The sequence below is a fragment of the Oncorhynchus keta genome, chromosome 9 (genome assembly GCF_023373465.1).
Source record: "Oncorhynchus keta strain PuntledgeMale-10-30-2019 chromosome 9, Oket_V2, whole genome shotgun sequence".
Taxonomy (NCBI): Eukaryota; Metazoa; Chordata; class Actinopteri; order Salmoniformes; family Salmonidae; genus Oncorhynchus; species Oncorhynchus keta.
The window spans coordinates 31,984,709-31,997,263 of record NC_068429.1 but is presented as its reverse complement, the minus strand read 5'-3'; the positions used below and the strand labels follow the sequence as shown (position 1 = coordinate 31,997,263).

General features: G+C 47.9%; 1 protein-coding gene across 1 annotated transcript in view; it reads right to left on the bottom strand.

Annotated features, from left to right (window-relative positions):
• Window positions 1-12,555, bottom strand: part of LOC118387558 (protein PRRC2B) — a 33,689-nt gene that overhangs the window by 9,163 nt on the left and 11,971 nt on the right. Inside the window, 15 exon segments of the mRNA XM_035776032.2 lie at window positions 1,450-1,559; window positions 1,696-1,862; window positions 2,077-4,420; window positions 4,604-4,811; window positions 5,210-5,391; window positions 6,526-6,871; window positions 9,306-9,465; window positions 9,589-9,670; window positions 9,785-9,954; window positions 10,122-10,258; window positions 10,357-10,361; window positions 10,363-10,683; window positions 10,894-11,040; window positions 11,220-11,283; window positions 11,849-11,951. Of these exon segments, the coding sequence (XP_035631925.2) occupies window positions 1,450-1,559; window positions 1,696-1,862; window positions 2,077-4,420; window positions 4,604-4,811; window positions 5,210-5,391; window positions 6,526-6,871; window positions 9,306-9,465; window positions 9,589-9,670; window positions 9,785-9,954; window positions 10,122-10,258; window positions 10,357-10,361; window positions 10,363-10,683; window positions 10,894-11,040; window positions 11,220-11,283; window positions 11,849-11,951 (4,546 nt within the window).

Sequence of the window (12,555 nt, the reverse complement as noted above, 5' to 3'; positions counted from 1 at the left end):
TACAGCTCAGCGTTCAACACCATAGTACCCGCAAAGCTCATCGCTAAGCTAAGGATCCTGGACTTCCTGGCTAAGGATCCTAAACACCTCCCTCTGCGACTGGATCCTACCTCTCACCAGGTGGTGAGGGTAGGTAGCGACACATCTGCCACGCTGATCCTCAACACTGGAGCTCCCCAGGGGTGCGTGCTCAGTCCCCTCCTGTACTCCTTGTTCACCCATGACTGCAGGGCCAGGCACGACTCTAACACCATCATTAAGTTTGCAGACGACAACAGTGATCACCGACGAGACAGCCTATAGGGAGGAACTCAGACCTGGCCGGGTGGCGCCAGAATAACAACATATCTCTCAACGTAACCAAGACTAAGGAGAGGATTGTGCATGACAGGAAAAGGAGGATCGAGCTCGCCCCCATTCTCATCGACGGGGCTGTAGTGGAGCAGGTTGAGAGCTTCAAGTTCCTTGGTGTCCACATCAACAACAAACTAGACTGGTTCAAACACACCAAGACAGTCATGAAGAGGGCACGACAAAGCCTATTCCCCTTCAGGAAACTAAAAAGATTTGGCATGGGTCCTGAGATCCTCAAAAGGTTCTACAGTTGCAACATCAAGAGCATCCTCCTGACTGGTTGCATCACTGCCTGGTATGGCAATTGTTCAGCCTCTGACCGCAAGGCACTACAGAGGGTAGTGCGTACGGCCCAGTACATCACTGGGGGTAAGCTACCTGCCATCCAGGACCTCTATACCAGACGTTGTTAGAAGAAGGCCCAAAAATGGTCAAAGACCCCAGCCTTCCCAGTCATAGACTGTTCTCTCTACTACCGCATGGCAAGCGGTACCGGAGTACAAAGTCTAGGACAAAAAGGCTTCTCAACAGTTTTTACCCCCAAGCCATAAGATTCCTGAACAGGTAATTAAATGGCTACCCAGACTATTTGCATTGTGTGCCCCCCAACCCTCTTTTTACGCTGCTGCTACTCTCTGTTTATCTCTCATTCATGTACATACTACCTCAATTGGGCCGACCAACCAGTGCTCCCGCACATTGGTTAACAGGGCTATCTGCATTGTGTCAAGCCACCCACCAACCCCTTTTACGCTACTGCTACTCTGTTCATCATATATGCATAGTCACTTTAACCATATCTACATGTACATACTACCTCAATCAGGCTGACTAACAGGTGTCTGTATGTAGCCGCGCTACTTTTATAGCCTCTCTACTGTATATAACCAGTCTTTTTACTGTCACTATATTTCATTAACTTACCTATTGTTCACCTAAATACCTTTTTTTGCACTATTGGTTAGAGCCTGTAAGGTTGCATTTCACCTGTTGTATTCGGTGCACGTGACAAATAAACTTTGATTTGGAATTATTTAGATTTTACTCAAAACTGGGTCTATACTCTAGGCTATTTTGAATGTTCTGTCAACTTACAGGAGCTCCTTGTTCCTTTCTCCTTCTGTCGTCTTCCTGTGGGCGCCGCAGCTGTTTCTTGGGCAGGTCTTGGAACCCATCTGGACTAGGACACCCAGAATCCCCCTCAACTGGAAGACACACGTGTGCCACATTAAATCAGTCATCTGGCCCACCAGGTTGAGACCCCTGGTTTAGATTTAATTTGAGCCTTGCTTAATTGACTCAAGTAGGTGTTATTATGAAGTTGGTGCCTAGCATACTCACTGGGGTAGCTGTTGAGGTCGTACTGAGACAGTGGTTTGGCCAGGTCTCCCTTCACAGACCTGGGCTTCAGCTCCTTGTCCAGCTTCTTCCCCGGGGGTTCGTTTGCCTGGTGGCCCTCCTCAGACTGCTCAACATTGTAAACTGGGCCTGACTCCTCTGGGCTCCTGCTGGAATCAGGTAGAGACATTCCATGAGTCAGGTGTTACCACTTAAAACATATTATTGTGCGAAAGTGTTGCTAAGGTTTGTTTTTAGAAGCTCCGGTATATTGATGTCTTGAGAATGTTTTGAAACAATTAAGTCAAGACAAAACAATATCAATAGTTTTGTTGAACGTTCTCACACCAAGTTCGCATAAGCCAAAGTTAGCACAGCACTCACCTCTTATGGTTGGAGGACCCTCCATTCTGCCAGCCGTCATTCCTGTTACAGGAGGGCAGAGTGTTAGGTTTCTCTGAAGAGCGTGTCATCTTGTTCCCATCCACCTCGCCCTTCCTGTTCTGCCGGTCCACCAGGGGGCGCTGGCTGGAGAAACTCCTCTTGGCCAGCTCCCTCTTCTCTCCAGACCCAGGATCCCCGTGGCCTGAGTCTGAGTGCACATCTACCCCGTGTGTCTGCTGCTGCTGCCCTCCCCCACGCTTCTCCCTCCAGTCACTGATGTCGCTGTTCTCTGAGCCAGTCTCCCAGTCCTCCGCCTGGCCGTGCTGACCACCGGACCTACCCCCCACTCCGGAGTAGTGGCCACTGGACCAGCCGTCCTCTTTACCTCCCTCCTTGGAGCGGCTCGGCCAGGGGTTCGCGAATCCTTCTGATCCGTTGATGTACTCATCGCTGGTCCACTGGCCACTGCCAGGCTCTCTCTCTTGACGTAGTCGGCGGAAACGCGGGGGCTTGTCCTGGCGCGGCGGCCTCCGTCTTCTCAACGGCTGTTGTCCAGGGTTGTCGCTGTCTATGTAGTACTCACCCTCCCCGCTGCGGTCCTCAGCGCCGTTCTCCATGAAGGAACCAGTAGAGCCAGTAAACTTGGGGGTGTATTTGAGGGGCTCACGCTCTGCAGGTGGTCTCCTGGGATAGGTCTCGGTGCCCAAGACGTAGCCATTCTCCTGCATGGGCCCACCGCCACTGCCAAACTGAGTCCCCCGTCCTCTCCAGGTGGAGATGTCTCTGGAGCCGTTGTTGAACCCTCGGCTGGTGTTGTAGCCCCTGCCAGTATCGAGTCTGGGAGGCAGGGAGCGGCCGAAGCCTCCGAACCCCCTGCTGCTGGCTTTGGCCTTGTCGCGGGCGTCACTGGCCGCCTGTTCTTCCGTGTACACCTTGTTGGACCTCCAAGAGTCTCGGTCGACCTTCCTGGTCTCTCCCTGCTCTGGGTAGCTGCCACCCTCTCCGTTTTCAGAGCCCTTCTGGCGTCGCCGCTTGGGCAGCTCCTCATACTCTGAGGTCTCGCTCAGAGTCTCGCTGACGTTGCGCCTCCTCGGCTTCCCCCTCTGCAGGTCCTCCACCTTGACAAAGTCCCTGGGCAGTCCTCTGCCTCTGCCTGGTCTCTGGGTTCCAGCAGCGTCCCTGCTGTTGATATTGTTGTTGTAGCCTCCTCTGGGGTTCTCTCGGCCTCCCCGGCCACCACGGTCTCCTCTTGAACTGAACTCCTTGAAGCCGCCACGGCTCCGACCTCTACCCGTTCCCCTGGCTCCGGCAAAGGCCTGCTCCTCATCGATGAAGATCCAGTTGTTGCGTCGTGGTGCACCAGGTTCCCTGCTCTCCTGGCTGTCTCTGGAGGACTGGCTCTTTCCGCTGTCCCAGCTGTTTTCCTTCGGCAAATCCTCACTGTGGGTACTGGCTGGCCGCTCTATTTTAGCAGGAGCTGGTGGTTGTTGCTTCTCTTCTGGCTGCTTCTCAATAGCAGGCGAGGCCGATCGTCTGTTACTTACTAGGGGCTGGTTATCTTTCTTCAGGTCATATACGTTGGTGAGCACCTCCTTTTCCAGGCGGTAAGGGACTACCTTCTCCTCAGGCTCCACTTTGGGCTTCTCGTTCTCCTTGTCCTCCACTTTGAGGGCCTTTAGCACAGGCTTCTTGATGGGACCGGTCCTGCGGGTCAGGGTCCTACCGCCAGTCTCAGAGGGCTGGCTTACACTGCTGGCAGGGGTGCTGGAGCCAGGATCAGTCCACTGGTTCTGACCACCAACACCAACTTCCTTCTTCTGGCCTCCATCTCGCCTATGGAAGTCTGAGTCAAAAAACTTTTCCTTGGAGGTGTCGAAGACTTCGTCACAGGGTTCAGTGCTGTCCTTCAGGTACCTGTCTTTGGGCTCCTGTTTGGGGTAGTCGCTGTCTGCATGCTGCTGCTGGGGCCGGCTCTGGGCTGAGGAGAGCAGGCCTTGGTCGTGCGGGTGGTGATCCCTGTTGGGACCTTTGCTCTGGTGGTAGGCCTGATGGGAGAGGTCACCAGATGGGTTGTCTTGGCATTCGTTACCACTCTCTTCGTACAAGTCCTGCTGGGAGCATGTCCTGTCACTCCGGTCGTCTGGCTGGCTCCTGTCTGAGCTCTCGTGCTGTCTCTGGTAGGGTGGGGTGAAACTGCGAGGGGGGTAGCCATCTTGGTTCCACAAGGGGTAGGGCTCGGTGGAGGGGGCCCTCCTCTCCTGATGCATGCTTGGATGGCAGCCATCGTCAGAGGGGGACCCTGGGCTGTTCAGATGGTCTGGCTGCATCCTCGATTTCATAATTCCTACACAAACACAGAGGTGGTAATCTACAGTTAGAGATAATACAGATGCAGGATTATTTGGAGATCCATATCAATCTAGAAAGTTTGACCATGATGTCACTAAACTAAAAAGTGAATTAAGAAATTAAATCAGGAAATTCATCATTCCCTTTCGTAAAATAATACTATTTTCTCAGGTCTCACCTGAAGAGTGGACAGCATTGGGGTAGTAGTCCACGGGGGAGCGGCCCTGGGCCATGCGGGGGTCCAAGAAAGGGGGCATCATCATCCAGCGGGGGTCGAAGCCCAGCATGTGTGGGGGGTAGTACCCCCTCGGGGGGTGGCTGGAGCCCGAGGGGGCAGGGTGGCCAGACTGCTGCTGCTGCCAGTGCTGCATTTTATACACTTGGTCCTGAGAGGGGGAGGGACGACAGCGCATGAACCCATTATGTTCACACTGGTAGAATTATTCACCTCACATAAAAAAGTGACTAGATGCATTTAAAGAAGTGTACTATATGCAGCGAGTGGTTATTTCCTGTTTTGTCAATTGCCTATTGCTGTGCATCCACCACAGAACTGATTAAAACACTACACAACACAACACAACAGAACAAAACAAACACACCCATTGGCCCCCCTTCATAATACCCGACGTCCGTCGTTACGGAAAACACCTGCTCCTGTGAACTGACGGGCCTTTCTCAAGCCGCAAATCCCACCAGGAATTAGGGAAGGGAAAAGGATTTTTGGGGCTGGAGGGAAGGGGCTGCTGGGAAAGCATCAGATGGCGTTGGCCGGGCGGCTCACCTGCTGCTGCTTTTGGAAGCGGGGCGGGACGGGCTTGGAGGCCTGGTGGTTTGTGTAGTCGGGCAGGGGAGAAGTGGGATCAGCCCCGCCATCGTCCTCATTGCGGTAGGGGGCGAAGCCCAAGGTGCCCTCTTCCCTGTAGTCCTGCTGGCCGGGGGAGTGCTCCAAGGGACACTCAGTGTCTGGGACAGGAGAGGGAGCATGTTATAATCCTACTTTTACATAGCTACCCATGTTTCCAGTGTTGCCATGTTTGCAGTTTTCCAGCCAAATTGGACTAATTTGAAAACGGTGTTGCGGGTGAAAATGTATTTGTCACGGGTGGCAGGTTTTTGGGCTACTTCTAAATTGTACAGTGGCCACCATGGCATTTCTCTTAAAAAATATATACATTTCACTGTGACCTGCTGCTGCTGACTATCAGGCAGTGAGCAAGCTGTTATTGAGTGAGTGAATGGTGGAGAGGGGGAGAGCCGAAGGGGTGTGTGTGTGTTGAGAGCACAGGCTGAGAGAGTGCTGCAGTAGAGGCAGTTGAGTCACGGAGACAGCAGCACGCATACACGTCATGACAACTTTTTACCAGTTGTAGATTGGTCATTACGGAGACAACCTTTTCCATAAAACCTTCTAATGCGCTAAAACTGATATAACAGTGACAAAGCATTAGAAAACTACAGGAGCACTAGAGCTCTTTGGAAAAATTCGCTCAGGAGGTGATTTAAAGTGGACTGCATTCTAATGTCAACTTTTCTTATGTCCTAAGAACAGCCTTTAGCCTTGGTATATTGGTCATATACCACACCTCCTCTGGCCTTATTGCTTAATCATAGCAGTCAAAACAAGTTAAATCGACATCCATTGATGGAAAATGATCTGGAGAGATGAATAAGGTAAATTAATTTTTCCCTTGCAATATATATTCTTACACTCGCAAGAATTATTTTGACGGAAAACCGAATTTTGCTTCTTAACCTACATCATTAGAAATTACATCGATATTCCTTCTTAATTCGCTCAATAACGTTATGGGAAAGGGTTTATTGGATAAATTTGGCAACTCTCGGGGGAAAATTTTTTGGGGGCCTAGTTTTCAAGCCTTGTGGGCAGTTTCAGAGGTCATTGAGCTAGAGATTTGAGTTAGTCCTGGCAACCCTGTATGTTTCCTACATGTCATTCAGTAATAGCCATACCGTTGAAATTAAGCGTTTTACTGAAAGTGCACACTATGACTGAGAATTGCAAGTTAGTATTTTCAACTGATAAATCTGAATAAATAAATGTTTACTAAACAAACACTAATGGCGGTTTGGTGTTACCTTTCGTGCCATATTGCCAGCTCTCCTGGTGGTTTTTGCTCTCTCTCCCAGGGGACAGTGCAGCCTCCTTGCTCTCTGCATCCTTCACTCCCTCCTCAGACCTTGATAACTGTCTCTCAGTCTTCCCAAACCTCTCGTCTAGCCTCTTTAGCTTCTCGGCGCAGGCGGCAAGTCTCTCCTCACGGGCGCGTCTCTCCTCCTCCTCCCTGCGCCGACGAGCTCTCTCCACTGCCTCAGAGAGTTCCGGTGATACAAACTTGGCCCGGGCTGGGCCCTGGCGCTCCTCCTGGTCATCCAGGGGTTCACCCTGGTGGGCCATGCCAGGCCCGGAGCTCTTCTGCTGGGCCTAGAGACGCCACAGAGGATGGTTCGGGTGTTAAAGTGGGGACTACATGGTTTCTGTGTACAACGAACTTAAGACACACGCATATAAATGTGACTCAATTGTTCTCTTCCTACAGGTGTATGTACTCTTTATGATTTAACCTCTTTGGGGTAGGTGGGACGGTAGTGTCCCACCTGGCCAATATCCTGTGAAATTGTAGAGCGCGAAATTCAAAATACAGAATTCGTAATATTAAACATTCATGAAAATACAAGTGTCTTACATTGTTTCAAAGCTTAACTTCTTGTTAACCTCACTAGGGTACGTGGGAAGCTAGTGTCCCACCTGGCCAACATCCAGTGAAATTGCAGAGCGCCAAATTCAAAAATAGAAAACATACAAGTGTTATACATCGGTTTAAAGATTAACTTATTGTTAATCCAACCACGGTTTTCAAAAAGGCTTTACGGAGACAGCATACCATGCGATTATCTGAGAACAGCGCCCAGCAAACAAATCATTACAAACAGTTACCAGCTAAGTAGAGTTACACAAGTCAGAAATAGCGAAAAAATTAATCACTTACCTTTGATGATCCTCATATGGTTGCACTCACAAGACTCCCATTTACTCAATAAAATTTTTGTTTTGTTCGATAAAGTCCCTGTTTATATCCAAAAACGTCAGTTTTGTTCGAGCGTTTTGTTCAGTAATCCACAGGCTCAAAAGCAGTCACAACAGGCAGACATAAAATGCCAAACGATGTCTATAATCAATTCACAGGTTGTTTTTAGCCTAAATAATCTATAATATTTCAACCGGATAATAACGTTGTCAATATAAAAGGTAAACAAGAAAGGCGTGCTCTCTGTCACGCTCATGAAAAACCTCTGGGACACTGTAGGGTCCACACATTCAGAGTGGTCTTACGCTCTCATTTTTCAGAATACAAGCCTGAAACAATTTCTTAAGTCTGTTGACATCTAGTGGAAGCCAAAGTCAATGGATACTGTAATGGCATTCAATAGAAAATTACAAACATAAAACAATCTCACTTCCTGCACGGATTTTTCTCAGGTTTTCGCCTGCCAAATCAGTTCTGTTATACTCAGACATTATTTTAAGTTTTGGAAACTGTAGAGTGTTTTCTATCCAAATCTAACAATTATATGCATCTCCTAGCTTCTGTGCCTGAGTAGCAGGCAGTTTAGTTTGGGCGCACTTTTAATCTGGAAGTGAAAATAGTGCCCCCTACAGTAGTGAAGTTAATCCAGCCGCTTTGTCAGATTTCAAAAAGGCATTACCGCGAAAGCACACCATGCGATTATCTGAGGACAGCGCCCAACGTACAAAAGCATTAAACATTTTCCAACCAAGCAGAGGCATCACGAAAGTCAGAAATTGCAATAAAATAAATCACTTACCTTTGAAGATCTTCCTCTGTTTGCAATCCAAAGGTTCCCAGCTACATCACAAACAGTCCTTTTGTTTTATATCCCAAAAAAGTCAGTTTAGTTGGCGCGCTTGACTCAGTAATCCACCGGTTTCCCTCGTTCAAATTGCATACAAATAAATCCCAAAAGTTACCAATAAACTTCATCCAAACAAGTCAAACAACGTTTCTAATCAATCCTCAGGTTCCCTAATATGTAAATAAACAATCAAATTTAAGACAGAGAATAGTATGTTCAATACCGGAGATAAATAACAAAGTGCGGGCCCTCATCCATGTGCAACACTACAGACAAAATGGGAGCCACTTACAAAAACTACAAATTCTAGCTAATTTTTCAAAAAACAAGCCTGAAACTCTTTTTAAAGACTGTTGACATCTACTGGAAGCCCTAGTAACTGCAATCTGGGAGGTATTTATTTTATATTCCCATAGACAACCATTATAATGAGTGGTGAGCTCAAAAAAAAAATATTTCTGAATGGATTCTCCTCGAGTTTTCGCCTGTCATATCAGTTATGTTATACTTACAGACATTATTTTAACAGTTTTAGAAACATTCTATCCAATACTACCAATTAAATGCATATCATAGCTTCTGGGCCTGAGTAACAGGCAGTTTACTTTGGGCACCTCAAGTCATCCAAACTTCCAAATACTGCCCCCTACCCCGAAGAAGTTAATGCCTAAACATTAGTTAATCTTACAGTGACCTCCACCATATCTCCATATAAGCTTCTGCATTTATACCCTGGAAGTTGTAATTAAACATTCACTTTTTAATCACTACAAGGCAATTTGTTGAGTCTTATTTCAATCAAGGGTTATTGATAATAGTCATGTGCATTGTCTGAAGACTTCATAAAGGTAAAGGTGAAATGACTGGACAGGCTTCTGCCATACTTCTTTAAACTCAAAACTTCAGAGATCAGTGGTATTGAAGGCTAGGGGACCAGGCAAGGGTAGCATTCTGAGGCACAGTGGACTCAGGTACGACCTTACCTGTGGTTCTCCAGAGGGGAACCTGCTGTTGGTCTTCCTGTGGGCCATCTGCTCCTGGAAGGCCAGGTAAGCCTCCTCCTCGGGGCCCTCCTGGGGGTACGCCCCCTCTCCTGTGCTCAGCGACAACTGGTGCTCGCGACGCTGGTTCTCCCATTCAGCCCTGGGTCAGAGATAGAGCTCACAATCAGTCACTGCTACAAGGTCACTGCTCTTAAAACTACAGAAATAACACCAACAATATTCTATTCAGTCACAAACACAAAGGGGGTGGGGGTAATTTCACCACATCTTGTTCTTTTCGGCGTGCTCCTCCTCATCGTCACTGAACTTGAGTTTCTCGCCATAATCCACTTCTTCATGGATACCTGGAATGGTAAGAGAACAACATTTTTATCAAGGTCAATCTAGTTCCGCTACGGCACATCCACAGAAATGTTGTTTCAGTCTTTGTATGATGCGATAACAGAAAGCCCCTCCACCTGCCCAGCCGTCTTCACAGTCGTTGTCCAGCTCGTCCAGATCCTTCAGGTCCTCTGGGTTGATGATGGCCGGACGAGGGGGTCTGTCACCGGGCCGACGGATGGGTCTGGAGGAGAGGTTGCGGGAGGGCCCACGGATGAAGCGGTTTTCTTCTCTCCTAACCTCACCGCTATAAGGAGATTATGAACATGGGGAGGTGAGAGACCTGCGATTATTTTTGCAAAGAAAACAAAAGAATTCACAGAATCTTCAATTGTATTATCCATTTTAATCTTTCATTATGTTAACTGAGCATCGCTTTCAGAGAGTAGGCATATGCTGGTGGTGACAACTTACTTGACAGGCTCTTGGTTGATGTTGGGGTAGGGCTGTCTGAAGGTGGGCCGGTTGTCAAAGCGAACTGGGGCGACCACAGTGACAGGGCCAGTGTGTTCAGCAGTGCCAGGAGCATCACGAGTCTCTTTGGGGCACATCTGAAAACCAATAGACAAAAAATGTACAGTCAGAATAGAACCTTGCATTAAGGTGTCATGAAGTGAAAATAAATTAAGAGTAGTATTGTGCTACTTACGAAGGCAGGCAGCATGTCGTGGTAGGTGGTGGTGGTGGTAGGGTGGTGGAGCTGGTGATGGTTCAGGGCAGGGGGTGGGCCTGCGGAGGGGCTGGGCAGGGCGCAGACAGGGCTCCTTGGGCTCTAGGACTGAAGGGGCGCTGACAACGGTGGCAGGGGTGGGACTGACCATGGAGGCAGAGAGGGGGGCAGAGGGGGGAAGAGGTGGAGGGGGGCTTCCAGTCTCAGCTACGCCGCTGGCCTTGCCCTCGGAATCTGAGGGCAGGCCTGCTGGCAGGGATGAGGGCACAAGGTTCCTCCCACCACCCTCCCTCCAACTTGTCACATCTGGAAAGACAAGAGGAAAACAAATTTGAGAAAACAAGCCTGTGTCTAAGGAGTTAGAGGGTGAAATTGCAGTGTATTCAGTTTTTTAAAGTATGTGCACAATATTTTCCCACAGCACTTATTAGCAACTGATCCACTATTCAGGCATGTGGATTCCTTTTGAACTGGAGTACATGTTTGTGCCACCACAGCTATGTCCACTGGACTCACTCTGGGGGCGGAGGCTTGGTCCGGGCCCATACGACGGATCGAAGGCGCTTCTTTCCTTGCCAGCCTTGTCCTGTTCCCCAGCAGCCTTCAGCGTTGGAAATTCCTCGTGAGAGAAGGGCTGCAGTCGGTTTGAGGCCCTTAAACCTGCTGCCGCCATGGAAACAAGAGGCACAGCTGTCAGTCACAGCAGAGTCAAAAGAAATGGAGGCTGATGGAAAATCATGAGGTGGAGGCATGCAGTAAATTGACACATCTGATAGCACCTCCATCAATGTTGACCAAAGAGACAGTCATTTTGAACAGTTGAGTTTTCCATTCCAACTCACCATCTAGTTCTACGGCCTTTCCATTTAGCTGGGCCCATTGCTTTGGTCCACCTGTGTTTGTGCTCTGTGGAAACAACAGAGGAAATTGTATTAAAGAGATTTCAGTCTTGGAGGTGTGTTTCCTGACCAATTTTGCATTCAGGTTGGAAGCCTATTTCACTTCCTTAAAATACCCAGAATGAATTGAAGATTACTCAAGTTATCTGTAATGAATTTTGACCGAGGATGTTTTAGTTGCTCAATTTTACATCTAAGGTATTTCGCAACTAAAAGAAATGCGCAACGTGTGTAAACAGTCAGAGCTGCTAGTCTAACCATCTATGCTATTGATTAGTGAGCAATCACCGCAGCTCTTCACCCCATTTTAGGGGGCAAATAAACATCAAAACCCAACCTTCATTTACCGGATGTTCCAAACATTTTAGAAAAGATTGACTTTATGCCTAAAATTATCCTATTTACACTTTGTAGTCAATTTTGACACACTTTCAGACTCATATCGATGCCAAATAGGCAATTTTCAAAGGGATTCATTGCTTCTTAAAGGCAGTCACTCTAAGAAAAGAAAAATCACAATTCAAAGTGAAACCGAAAGATGTAGATGACAAAAATCAAGAGGCCAAGCCCACCTCCTGACTGGCTACCGGTGTGGGCTTCTGGAGATTGGAGACAGATTTCTGCAAAGCCAGCTGTGGCTGCAACTCCAGCAGCTGTGCTGTTGATGCAATGGAACTGAGGGAGGGGAGAGAGAGAGGGAACCGTCACTCCAGAGATAGAATAGATACATATACATCTTGATACAGACATGCCATACTGCGCAGTTTCACTTTTACACATTACAGAACTTGGACACTTGTAACCCAGCTATAAACTCTTGATGAATTTATCCCAGCCAAACAGTGAAGAATTAGAAATAAATAGTACTCCCACTCTGTTCTTTCTCACTTGCCAGGCAACAAAACACAAACCGACTCACTTTTCTGTTATTTACATTTAAGTCATTTAGCAGACGCTCTTATCAAATTACTACATTTTAGTCATTGAGCCAGAGGCTCTTATCCAGAGCGACTTACAGTAGTGAGTGCACGCACACATTTTTCTTACTTTTCATACAGGTGCCTCATGGAAATCAAACCACAACCCTGGCATTGCAAGCGCCATGCTCTATCAACTGAGCCACATGGGACCAGTGTGAAAAATGTCATGCCTGCTATGCAAATAACACTAAAAAGTAGCAACATGAACGCTGGTTTTATAAATGCCATATGTTTGGTGTTCAATCAACATTGCCATATACTCACTGTATGTTAGCTCCTCAGTCTTCCTGTGCCCACTC